Consider the following 16,436-nt stretch of genomic DNA (forward strand, 5'->3'; position numbering starts at 1 on the left):
TTCTTAAGCTAACTCTTGTTTTGAACTTTTATAATTAACATGTCCTCCACAAAGCTCCACAAGCTAATTATTGCCAAAAAAATATGATCTGTGTCTTGCCAGAAGACCAGGATTAAGACTGGAATATACAGAAGAATTAAGAGGTTACATAGTGTTAGGTTTTACTGAAACAGTCGCAGAGAAAAGATTCTGAAAGCTTTATTAGGGACTTACAGTCTAAATTTTTTTTTTAGCCTTGCCTCATACAAACATGAGCAAATTGGCACCATTGGCAACATGTATATTAAGCCTTCAAATAAATGAACATTTTTATTGCAGTAGCATAATCTCACATATTGGAGAAAATATTCCGTGATGAAAATGAAATGTCTTCAGCAAATCCATGGTGGCACCTTTATTGATATTTCTACCAATAAAGAAATGCCAAGAAAATGAATGCATTTAAACATGTTTAATGTTGAACTCTTCGTTGATGAGACAGGATTTCCCTTTGGTTACCAGGCTGGAGGCAGACTTATTTTTACTTCGCCACCACACAGGATGCCAGTTAAATGTTTCAAAAAAACCTCAAAATCTTACTGTTAAACATTGGTAGTGAAGAGGGATATCTTGGAGTTGTCATAAGAACCATTAGGTGCATTCCATGTGCCAATTGCATGTATCGAGCTTCCAGACCTCTCGGGTCTTCTGGTTATGGTCTGCTCCGTATCCCCAGATCCAGAACCCAAACAAAGAGAAGGAGCATTCAGCTTCAATCTGGAATAAACTTCCAGAAAACTACAAATCAGCGGAAACGCCGAGTTCCTTTAAATCTGAAAACCCACCTGTTTAGAGTTGCTTTCGAAATGGAACATTGACCAACAGATTTGATATGTAGCGATGATTTTAACAAATGAGATTTAACAAAATGCGATGTCTGTTGTTGGTTTTCACATGTGATGCGTCTATGATGTCTTTATGTTTTCACAGTGTACAGCACTTTGAACTGCCATGTTGCTGAAATAAACTTGACTGATTGGTTGATTGCACGTCAGAAAAAACCCACTCTGCAATACGATCACAAATGTAAACAGGTGGAGTTAGCTAAACTTCACCAGGACTTTAACTGGTGTCATTTGGTTAGATGAGACTACTGTTGAGTTCAGTGATGGATCTGTGATGCTGTATTCGTGTTTCTCTTGAAAAGGGCGAAAGAATCTTTTCGGGGTGTATGGCATCATGAAACCTTTTGAAATAATTGACATATTAAACAGTATGAATGCATTTGTAAGAGTAAATGTTTAATTTGTTCAGTTATGGAAGCAATTTAGAAGACAGACAAAAAGAGGAGCCAAAGATATACAAGTGAAGAAGACAAACACAAAAACTCACTGTGCAGCTTCACTCTGCAAACAGGAATACCTGATAAGAACCTGGTGCCCTCCATCAGGAAAGTGAAAGTGGGATGTCATTGGCACTTTCAAGAGGAAAATATTCTAAACTATACCAAAACATCATAGAAATGGTTTAGACACAAAAATCTATGTTTTCCTATGGCTATCAAGGTCTCTGGATTTAAATCCATTGTAAAGTGTGAGTTAGTCCCACAACTCTGGACCTAGATAGAATAGATCCATATTTCTTGATGGTCCAACTTGTAAAAGAGATAAGAAATACAAAAGAACAGTAAGTGTTGTCTTAAAGTGTCTAAAGTGTTGTTGAACAAACCTTTGACGATAGGGATGCCAATACCTGAGGCTCCAGTGATTTAGCGTAGAAAAAAACAAACATTTAATAGCATGAGATGTTACATGAATTAATGCAATTTCTAAAGAGCTCAGCGTGAGATTATTCTACTGTCATAAAATTTGAATTTATTTTAAGGCTTTAAACATATCTTCATCAGGGGTGCCAATAATTGTGGCCAGCAGCATGTTGACTGCAAACATAAAATGAACAAAAATAATGCTAAGCAAGGATACCAGAATTCCCAGACTGGTGGAGTAAAAGGGAGAAGTGAAATCTATCACTCTGCTCCTGGCAGAGTTGATGGAGAAAGAGGTGACGGCCATGTCGGCTGTTCCATTCAAGAGGTCCCCCACAAGGCCAGTCCAGCGTCCCGTCCCGCTCAACGCGCCGTATTTTCCATCTCCCACAATGTAAAGGTCAAAGGTAAATCCCATATCCTCTGCCAGTTTCTCCAACAAGTCAATGCAGTACCCATAGCAGCATTTCCTTAGATCCCCTGGCAAATCTAAGAGGAAACAAAGGAGTGATGGTGATGTCCAAATCATTTAGACATTCATATGCATGCTTTGTAAGTGCAGTGGTTGCACCACTGGGAATCTCTATGCAACAGTGATTTAAGAAAATTGCTGATGGATCACCAAAGAAAAAAAAAAAAATCAGCTTGGATATTTTAATGAACCTGGCATGCTGGCCCAGGCTACATTTATTAAAATTGAGGCTAAAATTTTTTTATAATAAATAAACCCTTAAAATATGTATAAAAATCAGACAGCTGGCAATGTATAATATACTTTTTGCCATTTTGATTTCTTTGGCAAAGCGTTTTTTTTTACAGTCTCAGTTAATTTAATGTGACTGTCTGCCAACTCCTTCAAATTGGGTCCAGATTTCTCCATAAGTCCAAAACCCAAAAGACAATCATGCGGAAATGTGATGAACTGGCATGTGTTCATTATAAGTCAGGGATACATTTACTCTCATTTATTTCTGATCATATCTGCATGCATTACAGACTTCTTGCATGTTAATGTTTACATTTACAATGTTTTGCCAGCATTTTGGGTTAAATAATGTCTAATTTGATTCAGTAAATGTAACAACTAAATGCATCCAGCAGGGGGGGTTTAGCGCTAGTGAGCAATAGTAAATAGGGAACTTCCTCCTCCTCAGTCAATACATGCTGGAGCAGAAGGAAGAACATGTTCGTGGCTCATTTCTTTGATTCTCCATTTCAGGTATGGGTCTACACATAAGATCAACACTACTGCTGTAAGTGGATTTACAAACTGCTAAAGAGTTTGTGAATATGTTTTGTTACTGAATATATTCATATGTTGTTTTAGCAGGTAAGGATAAAGTTTAGCCACAGTTAGCCGGTAGCTCACAGCAGACTATGCTAAACCATGGGTGAATGTAGCAATATACTGTGTATTCCAGTTGTAGACAGTGTTTGCACATGAGACAAACTCTCAGAATGTTGTTTGTTGCAGAATGTTCTTTGTTACTCTCATATTTGTGCACTGCATTGGTTTATAAGAAAACCATACTGTTGTTTCAAGTTTGGAATCATTGTGTATGTATAAAAGTAAGAATTACTCAGTCACGCTGGAGCAGAGGAAAGAACATGTCTGTGGCTCTTTTTTTTTCAATTATCCCCCCTTCAGGGCTTTTACAGAAACATGTCATTTGGCATCTTTGGCTCTAAAGGGAGCGAAATGTTGTATTAACTGGTCCATCCTTGTATGACCTCTATAGCTGAACTTAATAGTTATGTGGATTGTTTTTTTGGAAACTAACTTCACCAATTATAAATTTTGTCAGATATGGGAGTGTTAAAGTTGATATTTTTGGAGCATTACCAGTGAGGAAGTTTCTTGGCCCAAATGCAGGGAATGAACCACTTGGTAACGGGAAGGCCACGAAGGAGCCTTCAACAATATGACTACACTGTCCCTACAAAGACTGTGGTGACTTTTTATTACCAGAAAAGTAAAAGGCCTGCCCTGAGGACTGTCTTGAGCTTCTTTATACATATTATTGTATTTGTGGATTTGGACTTATTGAATTTTTTATAACACATGATCATGACTTACCGCTTTAGCTTATTAACCTATCTATCTTCTATTTGCAGTTTTTTGATTCAAGTTGCAAAAAAGTGCAAGAAAGGTCAATTTAAAAACCTTGAGCTTCCTTGTTGCCAATTATCTGTTTGCGTCAGAAAACACACTAGATTTATCTTTAATAGAGTAGATTTAATCTAATATTGATTTAATGTTTTTCATGTACTTCATTCATGAAAGTGTAATGTGACTGTAGAGCTCAGCCCTTGATGCCAAGCCTGATATGCTTTTGAACTATACTGACCATTAACAAAATGAGCTCGATACTAAAGTAATGCTATACTACTATCTGAAGTTACTTTGGGTATATGGTGTACGGTATTAACATTAAAGCAAAAGCAAACACATCAATGGAGTTCAGAGTAATTAAAAATCCTTCCATAATGCCGCAGTTGTAATTGGGTTAGTTTATGGCTTATTGTATTACTATTTATTTCAATGGAATTGTGCAACACACAATGCAAGTGTTTTGTAAGTAATTGCCAAAACAAACCCACCAATTCCTTCCCAGTCTATCACTGTAGAGTTGGGGTTGTGAAGCTGGTTGAAGAGGCCGTTGATTACATCAGTCCGATTGGTTTTAGGATCCAGACAGAGTTGACCTGCTGGACACAGACCATCCTCGTCGACCTCCCGCGTGAAGACAAATGGATGTTCAACCAATGTCACCACACGGAGGCGGTGTTCCTCGACGGAAAGTCCTGGTCTCCAGCGTCCTCCAAAATAGCCATCCCCTTGACCATCCCCTCCTCTGACACCAGCTCCAAGGCCTTGTCCCTGGCTGTTGCCGAGTCCTCCCACCAGTCCCAAAATGCCTCCCTCAAGTTCTAGTCGACCACGGGTCCACTGTCCTACAGTAACCCACGCTGGCTGACCCAGCGCACCTCTTTTAAGACTCCATACGTGGAACAGTTGTGACGAAAGGACTCGAGAAACACCAGCATCCACTTGGATCAGTCCCGTAGAGCCAGTGAAAGAGATGTTGGACAGAAACCTCAAAGTGAAGGAAACAACAATCAGACAGAGACAACAAAAGGAATGTTGCAGCTTACAATTGTAGAAATGTAACCTGAAATAACCACCAGGACACTTTGGAAAAAAGCTAAATTTTCTAAATCTTGCACAGATGGGCACAGTCTGGTTGTAGCGCTCTAGCAGGTCTAGTCTCAAATGGGTAATTGAATCTCCCAGACGGTCATAATTAAAAGTTAATGCAGTGCAATGAGGGTCTCCTTCTATCTGCCAGTCCATACAAACAGTCATTGCTATTCATCTCACTCATCTGGTGGCCCTGCACTGGTCTTTACTGTGGAATATTAGGAAGAGTAAACCCCATTCATACATATATCTTCCCTGGCCTCTCTTAAACCACCCAGGGATTGTTTGTTCATGTCTTAGCATTTGATCATGACGATGCTGTCATGTTACTTCTTGAAGAGGCATTCAGGGCCCATTTTATCTTGATTAGTTGGAAACTGGAAGGAGGTTGCAAATCGTAGAAACAGTTACGCAAATGTTAAAAGTAAGTAAGGTTTATTGCATTTTGTGTGCACTGAACTGTGCCAGGAATGTCATGGTCAAGACTTGGAAATGGTAAGCTTTACTTCTGCTAATGGGAAAAGGGTGTTTGAGTTGTGGCTCATAAATGTAGCGCATGCAAAGGACAATGACTAGACTAAACTGATCATGTGGGTCATTAATCTCTTTTCCAAGCCAAATTTTAAGAGCTTGTGTGTGTTTCTGCTCGTGAATTTGTTCATTGCCCCACGTTACATTAGAATTTACGTCAGCATCCCCATATATCTGATGAACCTGATTAAAAATGCCCGCGTCTCATTCCACATTAACTTGTGTTTTGTCATCAGCAGCCCTTTCTATCTCTTTGACCATAAAGTGGAAGAACTAGTCTTGCCTTAAGATGAAATCGCTCATGGTAATGGCGCAGCTGAATCATCATATCGAACAGACAGCAGATTCATCAAGCCAACCCACTCTAGACTCATACTCTAATGGGTTCTGCTAGCCAAAAATATAAAGAAATAAATAAATTAACCACAGAGTAAGCTTTACTTTACATCTCTTATCTGTGCTTTGTAATGAAGGACACTAAAAAGCCACTTTCTCACACGTAGTGACAAGCTTGGATAGAACTGGTCAGCAAGAGTTGAGGTGTTGCAAATGAAACATTTTTAAGCAATGGCACTTTTTTTTGTTGTTTTCAGCATGTTGTATTGTCGAACAAGGCTCAAAGCAGAATTTAAAGAATGATGGCGGACGTCAAAGCAGCTTGATGAGTCTGCTTGCAGTGTCAGAGAGGGATGGCTTTCTCTCACTAACACCTGGTCCCAGTTTACCCGGCCAGCCTGAATGTCAGCAAAGCGGACGGTAAGTGATGACTCTATAAGAGAGTCGCAGGCATGTGCCGTGGCCTCTTATCACTCCATCTTCTTTAGTTTGGAGGGAAGTTTACTCCCTCTGTCTTTTTTTTTTGAGTGTTTGAGATGATACAAGACTTGCTTGTTTAGACAGTTTTAATCTCTTCTGTGGAGATGGAATCAGTGCGGCAGCTGTGTCGAGTGAGATGGAACTGACTGGCAGATCTCACTCTGATAACAATAGTCCTCTATCTGTTTTCCTCCCTTTACTCCTCCCCCACATCCTTTTTCCTCACAAGCTATTCTTTGACTTTATTCCGATTTTTACCTTTTGCTGCTTCCTACTTCCTCTGTCTTTGATCTATCTGCTTGCCTTTGACCAAGTTCGTGTTTTTATCTAATGTATTTTTGGGATCTTTCAAGTTTGGAGATTCTGAGAAAAAAAAACAATAGGAGCATCAATACTTTGGCTTTATCTTTGTTGCTCCAAAGTTTTGTATTTTAAACTATGACATTTTGCTTTTCCTCACTTTCTCCCTTCGTGCCTCACTCGCCTGCTCATATCTCCAGACGTCCTCTCTCTCCCACCCTGCCTTTCTCACTCCATCCCTTGGGGCACTGAACTGTTAATTGCCTCTTCCATGTGGAAGTCTCTCACATCCTTCAGCTTTGTTAGCATTCTCCCGAGCGATGCAATGTCTGGCTGTTGGATGAGAGGGATAAGAATCAGGCTGCATGGAGGGAAAGTACTGAGTGTAACTTCACGGTTTCACATGGTGTGATAATACGACCCCTTTTATCAGTCTCTTTCATGCCAGAATAAAGGTCACTTGCACTATATTGCAAGCAGTACCATCATGAACAGCCCAGTCGGAAAGTCCATAGACTGTCCAAATTGACCGTCTACAGAAGGACTGTAACTTCTCCTACTGTCCTGACAAAGTTTTTAGGTGACTGTAAACCATTACTGAGTTACTCTTTAAAGAGCAACAAGACTACAAATGAGGCAGCACTTGGCAGCACTGCTTTCAGTATGTAATCAATCTAATCTGTTCACAGCACACTGAGGTTTAGCAAGTCTAATATTTACGGAGGCAACAATCATCGCTTCGCTGCAAAGATAACTGAAATGTGTTGGAATTGAGATTTGATAAGAACTCTTTCATTCGGGGAATATGACTACAAAGTAAAATCTAGTCTTTTAAACAACAGTTTAAAGATTAATACTTAGATTGGACATTAGCAGGGCGAGTGCTACAAACATCGCATCGATTAGAAAACACAACTTCACAAACTAAACACTGCAGAAATCTGTTAAATTGGATTTTTACACCGTGGGCTTGTTTTAATTGCCATCCTTTCATAGCAAACAGTTGATAGCAAATAAATTCCAAAGTTGGAAAGATGCACTGTTGACTACAAATGATGGTTCATTACCAGGCCTCTGCAGATTATTGACATGCTGATGAGAGTGTTGGAGCTTTTAAATCAGCTGTGTTGGAGCAGAGATGCATCTGAAATTGTCAGGACGTTGGACACCCATGATCTACATCAGGGATAGGCAACTCCAGTCCTTTAGGGCCAGTTTCCTGCAACTTTTAGTTGTGTCCCTGGTTCAACACACCTGAATTAAATGGCTGAATTACCTCCTTAATATACAGTCAAGTTCTCCAGAGTCCTGATAATGACCTTTACTTTTGACTCAGATGTGTTGAAGCAGACATACTGTATATCTACAAATTGCAGAACTTTAGTTGCCCACCCTCTTATATGTAGGTTGTGATATTCCAATCAATTACATTAATAATGAGCTTCTAAAGATGAGCATTAGCTTTGCTAAAGCAGTGCTAGGCTAAAGATTTTCCCAAAACCTCATGTTGTTTTGACACACAAAAAAATCACTGTATTCCTTCTCAGTTTGGTGTACCTATGTTTTTAGCCTTTGGCCCTTAGTGGTCAATAGTTTTTGCACCCTGGTACTTGTCTAAACTGCAGAGTGAGAATCCAGCTAGTAACAATGTTGGTGTTGTAGATGATTACTCTCTGCCGGGAGGCAACATGCGTGCTCAGTATCTGCTGCAGGCCCAGCTCCTTCTGCAAATCCTTTTCTCTTCAACAACCCCATGACCCCAAGATGCTGGGTACTTGCTGTTTTATCCATTATGCCATTCGAGGAATATCCGTGTCAACTGACGGGGCAAAAGTGTTTCAGTTTGGAGGGAATTTACAGAAGAAGAGTTCAGCTCTGCAAACTGTATCAGCTACATGGGGCTTAACTGGATTTCTGAAGTCTATAAGTGTCCATATGTGAGGATTACATTTTTCTTCTTCAAGTGAAAACATTATTATTTAATAAGTCATTTCTTTGCTATCCGTGTGTCTTTATATCACAGAGAGCACCTTGGCAGATCTTTGAAAGCTGTCGGAGGCGCTTTTTAAAGCTGCAGGGATTGGGGTGATGGTAACAGCACGGACCCTTTTGTGTCAGTCTGTGAATCTATATGTCACACAGACCTCCTCCCCACCTCTGGCATGAGAGTTAAGAAATTAGAGCCCCTATTGTGCAGAGGACAGACAAGGGCAACAGTCAGAGCGTGAAGAGCCATGAGCAGAGAATTTACTACAAAAAAAAAAGCCAAAATGTCACTCAGAAAGCTAATGAGCTCACAGACACCTAGTTGTGGGACCAGCTGAAATTAATTGTAGTTTGTCAGCGTGATCAATGTGTTGTAAGGTGATTGTGTAACTGCTCACTTGTGGGACTACGTCTCGTAATTTTAGGCTCCCAGCGGTAATAATTTCACAGCAGAAACGGGGGCTTGCACAGAGGCTGGTTGTAAGAGAAAGTGTTTTTTAAGGGATGAAATAAGGCATGACAAGAACTTCTGCTAGTCCTACATCATCTGAGGGAGGGTATTTAATGGCTGGACAAACTTATGCATCTTCCGCCTTGCTGAGGTTTTCTTATGTAAGAATACAAAGTGCAGATGATGGCAGGTGGCAGAAATGAGTCTTTAGCAGAAGAACTTAGAAGAGAACATAAAAACAATTTTCTTAAAAAAACAAAAAAAAAACTTTCTGCTTTACCACAGGAGATTATTAATGTATTAGAAACGTAATTGAGCATTAGGCTGGGAAGAGCTATGTTTTTGAGTGTATGAATGTTTTAGTCTCAACAAAAGTTTTTTTTTTAAATCACTATTATAAAGAAAAAATGGCCACCAGGGTTATCCTATTAATGTTGCTTTAAACCTAAAATAATGACTTTTAGTATTTATCTGTCCATGTAGATACCACTTATCACAGCAGTATTAACATTCCAATTCTGTCATACTATTTATGCAAATTGTTTAAGGCTGTGGTGAACAACAATACGAAATCTCTTACCTTTTTTAAAATTAAAAATGCCAAACGCACTATAGAAAAACTATGGATTACATTTAGACCTCTTTCCTTTAAAACCTTTTAAAACTGCAGTAAATAACTTTTATAGAAAATATGTTTTTTTTTTAATGTATTTGTTAAAACCGTCACCATGTCATGACAGAATAATATGGGACCGGTGATATGTGAAAAAAATCGATCTCCTTTGCCTCTTCTTGTGGTCCTTCTGCCAGCAGAAATATACCATTCGGTCACAAGCAACCAATGAGAGCCATCAGGAGGGCACTGTTAATCAGGATGTATGTGCTGCTCACATCCTCCTCTTGCTCTATGTCACACGACAGCTTCTTCTCCACAACAGAGCTTACAGTGAATGTGCAGGCTAGTTAGCACAGCCACCAATGACGGTGGATGAACAGTAAGTTGTTTTTCCACCATTAGCACAGCTGCAGCACGTTGTGAAAGACTGTATTGACCCATGGGGGCTAAATGCACACCACACTTGTCAGATTTTCATTTGTACAACACTTTAAAAATCGTGCAACAACTACTGGCGACTTCATGTTGGTATATCCCATAAGATAACACTTTTCATTTAGGTTTATAGTCTTACTGTGACAGACTCTGAAAAAAATCCAAGGGTTGATAAGTGCAACATGTCTAACGGTGTGCACATGCTCATATGTTCATACCTGGAAAGATACTGTCCAGAAGACGGTAGTTCATGCCTGTTTGGTGTTTCGTAACAGTTTACCAAGTTCTGAACCAGCGCTAACTCCGGCTTCACCATGGTGGCCGTAGTGACCGCTCGACCAACCAGCTGCAAGGCATCCCGTATGTAGAAGCTTATCGGCTTGCGTCCCACCTCCCCATAGGCCAGCAGTCCAAGGGGACCTCCCAGAGTGTGCAGTGAATCAGGGGACAAAGGATATCCCATGATCCACTGCAGCGCTGGAAGTGACGGGGCAAGGCGCTGAGCGGCTCGCAGGACAGATGAGAGACACTCCGGGTCAGATCCCATGAGTAGCACGGAGGAGATCGGCGAGGGGGAGCGCAGGAAACTGGAAGAGATGATGTTCAAAGCCTCTTCTTCCATTTGATCCTCCCTCCTCTCCTCGCTGGTCTCCCCCCTTCTCTCTTTGCTGCCGGTGATGAGCGTCAGGTTGATAATATCCCACAAATGCCAAGCAGGACCGCTGTGCTTCTGCAGGTGAGTCAGCAAGCCGTCGCTGCCTTCATCCCATCCGGGGCAGATCACAGCTGCACCTCCCCATCTACCTTCTCCTCGGCTCCCTCTGTCCCTGTCCCCGTCGCCACTCTGCAGGACCGCCAGCAGCAAGCTGCCAAGGGTTGATGGAGGCACGCGGGCCGACATTTGGAGGTGAAACCGGTTCTGTAAAAGATGAAAAAGAGTCGTAGAAACATTTTAGCAGCAGATATGTAAATAAGACATTTATGTATGAAAGACAGGAGCACAAAGAGGCAGAGAAGAGGGTAAGGGGTAAAAGAAGGACAAAGATCAGAAGTGAGATTAATGAATATCGCAAAACACCTTAGTGCTAAGCTACCATTAAACACAGCTTTTATCAACACCAGAGACTGCAGTTCCTGTCACTGTGGCAATTTAACACAACACAGATCAGAAATAATCAAGTGGTCATATTTGCTCATTATCTCTCACTCTGAATGAAAAGAGGCGCACTGATTCAAACAAGGAGTCAATGATTCGCGTCTAATCTACAACATCACAGTTGGCTTGGCAGGACAACAGTAGCATCCACAGTTCATCCAGGAGCAGGCATTCCCAAACCCCACCGAAAACACTGGCTTGTTTCATACTGTTCCAAAATGGATAACACTGTTGTCCTTGAATGCAGCTCACAGATGCCCACGCCCCTGCTTCCTTAGAGAGGCTCTATCCATTTTTCATCCTATCACTGCTCCAGGCAAGGTTGGTAGGGTGAGTGGATTTGTATAGATAAGGCAAAGTTTGGTCATAGATGATTTAAGATTTGCTCTGAATGCATCCGTCTCATGGAAAGAATATATTTTCTTCATTATTGAAATTGCAGTCTGTTCTGTCCTTTACAATGAAGGTGTTTTTTTATTTTTTATTTATTTCTGTTTTGTTTACAGTGTTTGGGTAGAGTAGCTCAACAACAAGCAGGATAATAAAATATTCCCACTGTAGTAAAATTGATACTTTTTAATAAAAAAGAAACAATAACGCACAACGTAGTAAGGCAAAGTTTCCTCTGATTGCTTTAATATAAAGATTTTGCAGTGGTTGAGTCAGGGTCCTATCTCGAATCTGCAAGAAAATATGTGGAGGGAAGTAAATATTTGTCTTATGGCAAGAAGACCATTAAATTGAAAGACTCATCACCAAAGATGAATGATAAAAATATCAGTTGGAGCAAGCAAAAAATAAATAAATAAGAAGGTTTATTGCTGTAATATCAAATTGTTTGTTGATTTTTTATTTTTTTTATTAATACTCTTTTTAGATTTTTAAAATCTTTTTATAAATGCTTGTTTCATTTCCTATAAGAAACAACCTTCTCGGGTCAATGAAAATGCCTATATCTGCCAACAGTGCAAGTCGTTTTGGTGGACACGTAAGGGCATGTGAAAGCTGCATTGGTTGGACCCATCCACCCCCCAGGCCCATGTCTGTCCCGCAATGCAAACCTGCTCACTGACCGCAGTCAGAGGATCCCACCCCCACTCAGACAATCGCCATAAAATCCCAGCAAAACAAAGAGAAACGCAACCCTCCGTAAAGATCACGAATGCCGCCCTCCAACACCAGTAAATGGCAGCTGGGCTGGCACCCCTCGGAGCGACATCGTCACCTTGCAGTTGCACACAGCTTCTTGTAACCTAAAAATCGGTGGTGACACAAGTCAGCCCTAGCAGTCCAACAACCCTCCCAAACATCTCCGGTCAGGTTGCAAAAACGACTCATGAAAGCTGCACATCCATTGAAACAGGAAGCGGAACATCACACACACACACACAAAAAAAAACAACAGAACAAAAGCAACAAATTGAGGGTGCGACACCACAATAGACATCCACTTAGAGAAGAAGAATGTGTTCGTTTCTACCACTGTAAAGTGCTTAAGCGGCATGCCTTGGCGCTGCACGCTTCAAGGTTTCAAACATGTGATCATTCTGTTGAATAAAGCCTCACTCTCACATTGAATGTAACACCTTAATGACTATTTGAAAGGTAACTACACTGGGTTTAACTTGGAAATCTTTTATGAATTGCTGAACTATTAAAACAAGACCATTCATATTTAAGAAACACTTAACATGAATTGGCTTTCCAGATTCTTATACTTAGCCACAGGAGGGTACTATAGTAGGTCACTAAGCATGTATGAAAGGTCTAATCTAGCTGTTTACTAAGCTTTTAGTCAGTAATATATGAGCCTATAAACATATCGGTGTCACATTCTAAGTCACTGTGATTATGCGTTATACTGGCTCATTACTGATTTTTGAACATGGCTCATACGTTCCTTCTGGACTTTTTTTTTTATGACAGATCATCTCGCTTCTGTTGACAATCATTGTAGGAAAGATTTTGCTATAGTGGACTCTCATCTGCTCTGTGTTCTAAGAAAGCTCCAATAGTTTGGTTGATAATGGTTTTTCTTGTTGTGTGCAGCTAATTAAGGAAAAAAATAAAATCGTAGAAGTGTTTCTTCTGCTTCATAAATTTAGCTCTTCGGTTCAACCGAGAATAAAAGCCCTACCTCTTTTGGTTTGCTCAGGTCTCTCACTCATTCAGCTTTCGGTCTAAGGCCTGAACAGAGCAGGTCGAATGCCACAGACAGGAGTCTGCAGCAACAATGCAGTCTGTCTGTTACTGTTCTTTCTGAAGAATTTGAAAACTTTCCAGCAGTGCTTTGACTAGTGGTTACTGGAAGTTTCTCTTTTTGTGTGTTTGTGTGAGAAACAGAATTTCCCATTAGACTTTATTTTCAAGGCTGTTTTTTTTTGTTTGTGTTTCTATCTGACCTAGTCTCCTCCTGCAGGAGTGCTACTGTGATATGAGAAAAGAACTTGCAACTATGGAGTCCAAAATATGATTAAAATCTGCAAAATCATTCTCAGATTGTCAAACTACAAAAAAAAAAATATGAGTAGAAGAGTAAAAAGAGTAGGTAGCATGGATTTTCATTTAACTTCACAGATCACAACTCCTGATGGGAGAAAGAAATATAACGGAGTGCTCAGATAGGGGTCGGCTATCTAAAAACTTCATACTGGTTTTACAGCAGTTAGGCTTTGAGATAGAATTAAAACCAGTTTAAACTCAAATGGTTTTCGTAGCAGTCCAAAGATCTTTAATAATTAAAGCCTGTGAGATATGTCTCCTGGTAACCACAAATAATGACATTTAAAATCTCTTACATAAAAGCCTTCAAGAGCATTATTCTCTTCCTCCATCTCCACAAAGGTGCAGAAAGCTAAAATCTATGCTTCTGTCAATTAACTCATTCCACTAAGGTTGTCACATTTTAGGAAAGTATTTAAATACAAACTCTGTAAAATACTTTCAGCATAGCAGGAGGCTGGTTTAAAATATTGTACATGCAGACAAAAATGAAAAGTCCTGTCAGGTAGCTCAAAGTTTACATAAAACATGACCCACAGAGGAGTATAAGCTAGGGAATAACTGCAGCAAAATGTTTTGGATATTGAGCCGAAGAGAAATGTTGAACCTCCTCCGGCCACAAGCTTCAGCCTTTAGTTATAATAATGTTCTTGTTATTGTGGAATCCTCCATTGACATTGCATCATTCTTATTAGTACTAGGTACTAGACTCGTATAATAATAATAATTTCCAAATGACTGTGATTGTTTGGACCCAAAAAACATGAACTGACATAAAACTCGAGACTAATTTCACCGTCCTGCTCAACAGAAAACCTTTCAACACTTTCTGAACTCGTCTTATACCGTTTGTTCATGCATTTCTGGACATGTGAGGCTAAAACTGCACTTGTCTCATTAAATCTGGAAGTGTCCAATGCAGGTGGAGCGAATGCTTACATGACTCTCACGAAGCAAACGTGAACGTGGGGTTGGAGATGAGACGTCGGAACACAACCGCTACTGAGGCGCATTCATTCAAATGGAAATGTACCACCAGGGGAGTACAAAGCTAACAAAGCAACACTCCACTGAAAGTCCTCAAGTCCCTGGAGACAGTTAAAGGAAAATTATTTGAAGTCTAGAGAATTAATGCGTTCCATGTACTCATCCTCCTGGAACGAGCCAGGTGTGTAGGAACAGACAAGAGAAGATCTGTTCGTCTGGATTGGGTGCGTTGTGGGGGGAGGGGGCAGTGAAGAGGATGATTGATGAGGGTGGATTGTCGGAGAGCCAGCGGAGGCTGGTGCTACAGGTGTGAATATTATTCAGTCTATTACTCCCAGGATTTAAACTAACATAATGCCCATTTTGTCAAAAGGCTCAGAAAACATAAAAATGTGCGATGATAAAAGATAAACACTGCACCTGAAGGCAGCCGGGGGAAATACGGTGGAAATCCGTATGCAAAGTTCTGTAGAGGATAATCCGTCTGAGTCAATGATTCACGGCAAAATGCATGGAAAGAAAGAAAACGTTTGGACCAATCAGACCCAAGGAATTGTTTTGAAAACACACCCCAATTAACAACAACCAGACCATGTAGCTTGTTAGCAAGTCAAAGCCGGCTTTATGCTGCACACACATCATTGTTAAATTAATTGTAATAATGTTCGTCTGCGGGACATCCCGTGGCTGTGTCAGCTGTTTCACGCCAGCATTATTTCATTATTTCTCCCGCCCAATTACAGCCAGGCTGCTTGACTTTTCGAAAGATTCCTTCACCATTTCAATTACATTCCTGGTTACTAAACCACGAGCTCTTACCCAGATAGACTCTGAACGAGGACAACAGTGGAATTACTTCAAACGTAAAGACGTGAGAACAATAATAAGAGGTAACGGCAGCATTACAGTAGTTTAGATGAGCCTGCTAGGAGAGAAAACAAACAGGAGCAAAAGGAGGAAGGCAGATTTGGGAGCCATGAAGTGACTCTTAAGAGATAAGGTGATTTATTATCTTAAGCCAAGAGTTATAGTCCATTAGATGAGATAGCACTCTGCTGTTTTTTTGGAGTGGAGGAGGAACAATTTCTTAATCTATGGGCAATCAAATTTGACAAGCTCCAAAATGGAGTCTGAGAAAGATACGAAAAGTGCGCGATCAGATTGGCTATTACAACTGCAGCCATTTTTTATACACTCATTTCCTTTAGTGGAGTGTATCTCAATTATTTAATAGTTGATTGTGCAGTGAAACCTTGCAGAACTTATCTTAACCTAAACTACAGGGAAGGTTTTTCACCATGTGTAATGATGCAACCAAAATACCTTCAATATTTTTTTTATTTATTGTGCTTTTATGTTTTGGGCCAACAGAATGTAGAGGGAAATGATACTTTGTTGTAAATTTTCTAAGCAACAATAATTATAATAAAAAAATAATTTATAAATGTGCTATTCATTTCTAGTCAGTACTCTTTTGACGGAGTGCCCTAAATAAAATCCAGGGATAATTATTCTTCAAGGAAATCACGAAAGGTGATGTTTGCATTTTGACACAAGCAACTTAGAAAACACAGCAAACGTGCAATTACTTTATCTGGTTAGATGAGGTCCAAATTAAACATTTTGACCTAAATTACTCTGAATGGTCATCTAAGCATTATGCTATGATGGTCTTCTTTAGCAGGAACAGAGATGATGGTCAGAGTAGAG

General features: G+C 40.1%; 1 protein-coding gene across 1 annotated transcript in view; it reads right to left on the reverse strand.

Moving 5' to 3' along the window:
* Window positions 1-16,436, reverse strand: part of grin3ba (glutamate receptor, ionotropic, N-methyl-D-aspartate 3Ba) — a 118,301-nt gene that overhangs the window by 36,599 nt on the left and 65,266 nt on the right. The window contains exons 2-4 of the mRNA XM_028000127.1: window positions 10,300-11,000; window positions 4,346-4,842; window positions 1,962-2,233 (exon numbers count right to left, since the gene is read on the reverse strand). Of these exons, the coding sequence (XP_027855928.1) occupies window positions 1,962-2,233; window positions 4,346-4,842; window positions 10,300-11,000 (1,470 nt within the window). The remainder of the gene's footprint in view (window positions 1-1,961; window positions 2,234-4,345; window positions 4,843-10,299; window positions 11,001-16,436) is intronic.

This window comes from Xiphophorus couchianus, chromosome 19, assembly GCF_001444195.1.
Source record: "Xiphophorus couchianus chromosome 19, X_couchianus-1.0, whole genome shotgun sequence".
Classification (NCBI taxonomy): domain Eukaryota; kingdom Metazoa; phylum Chordata; class Actinopteri; order Cyprinodontiformes; family Poeciliidae; genus Xiphophorus; species Xiphophorus couchianus.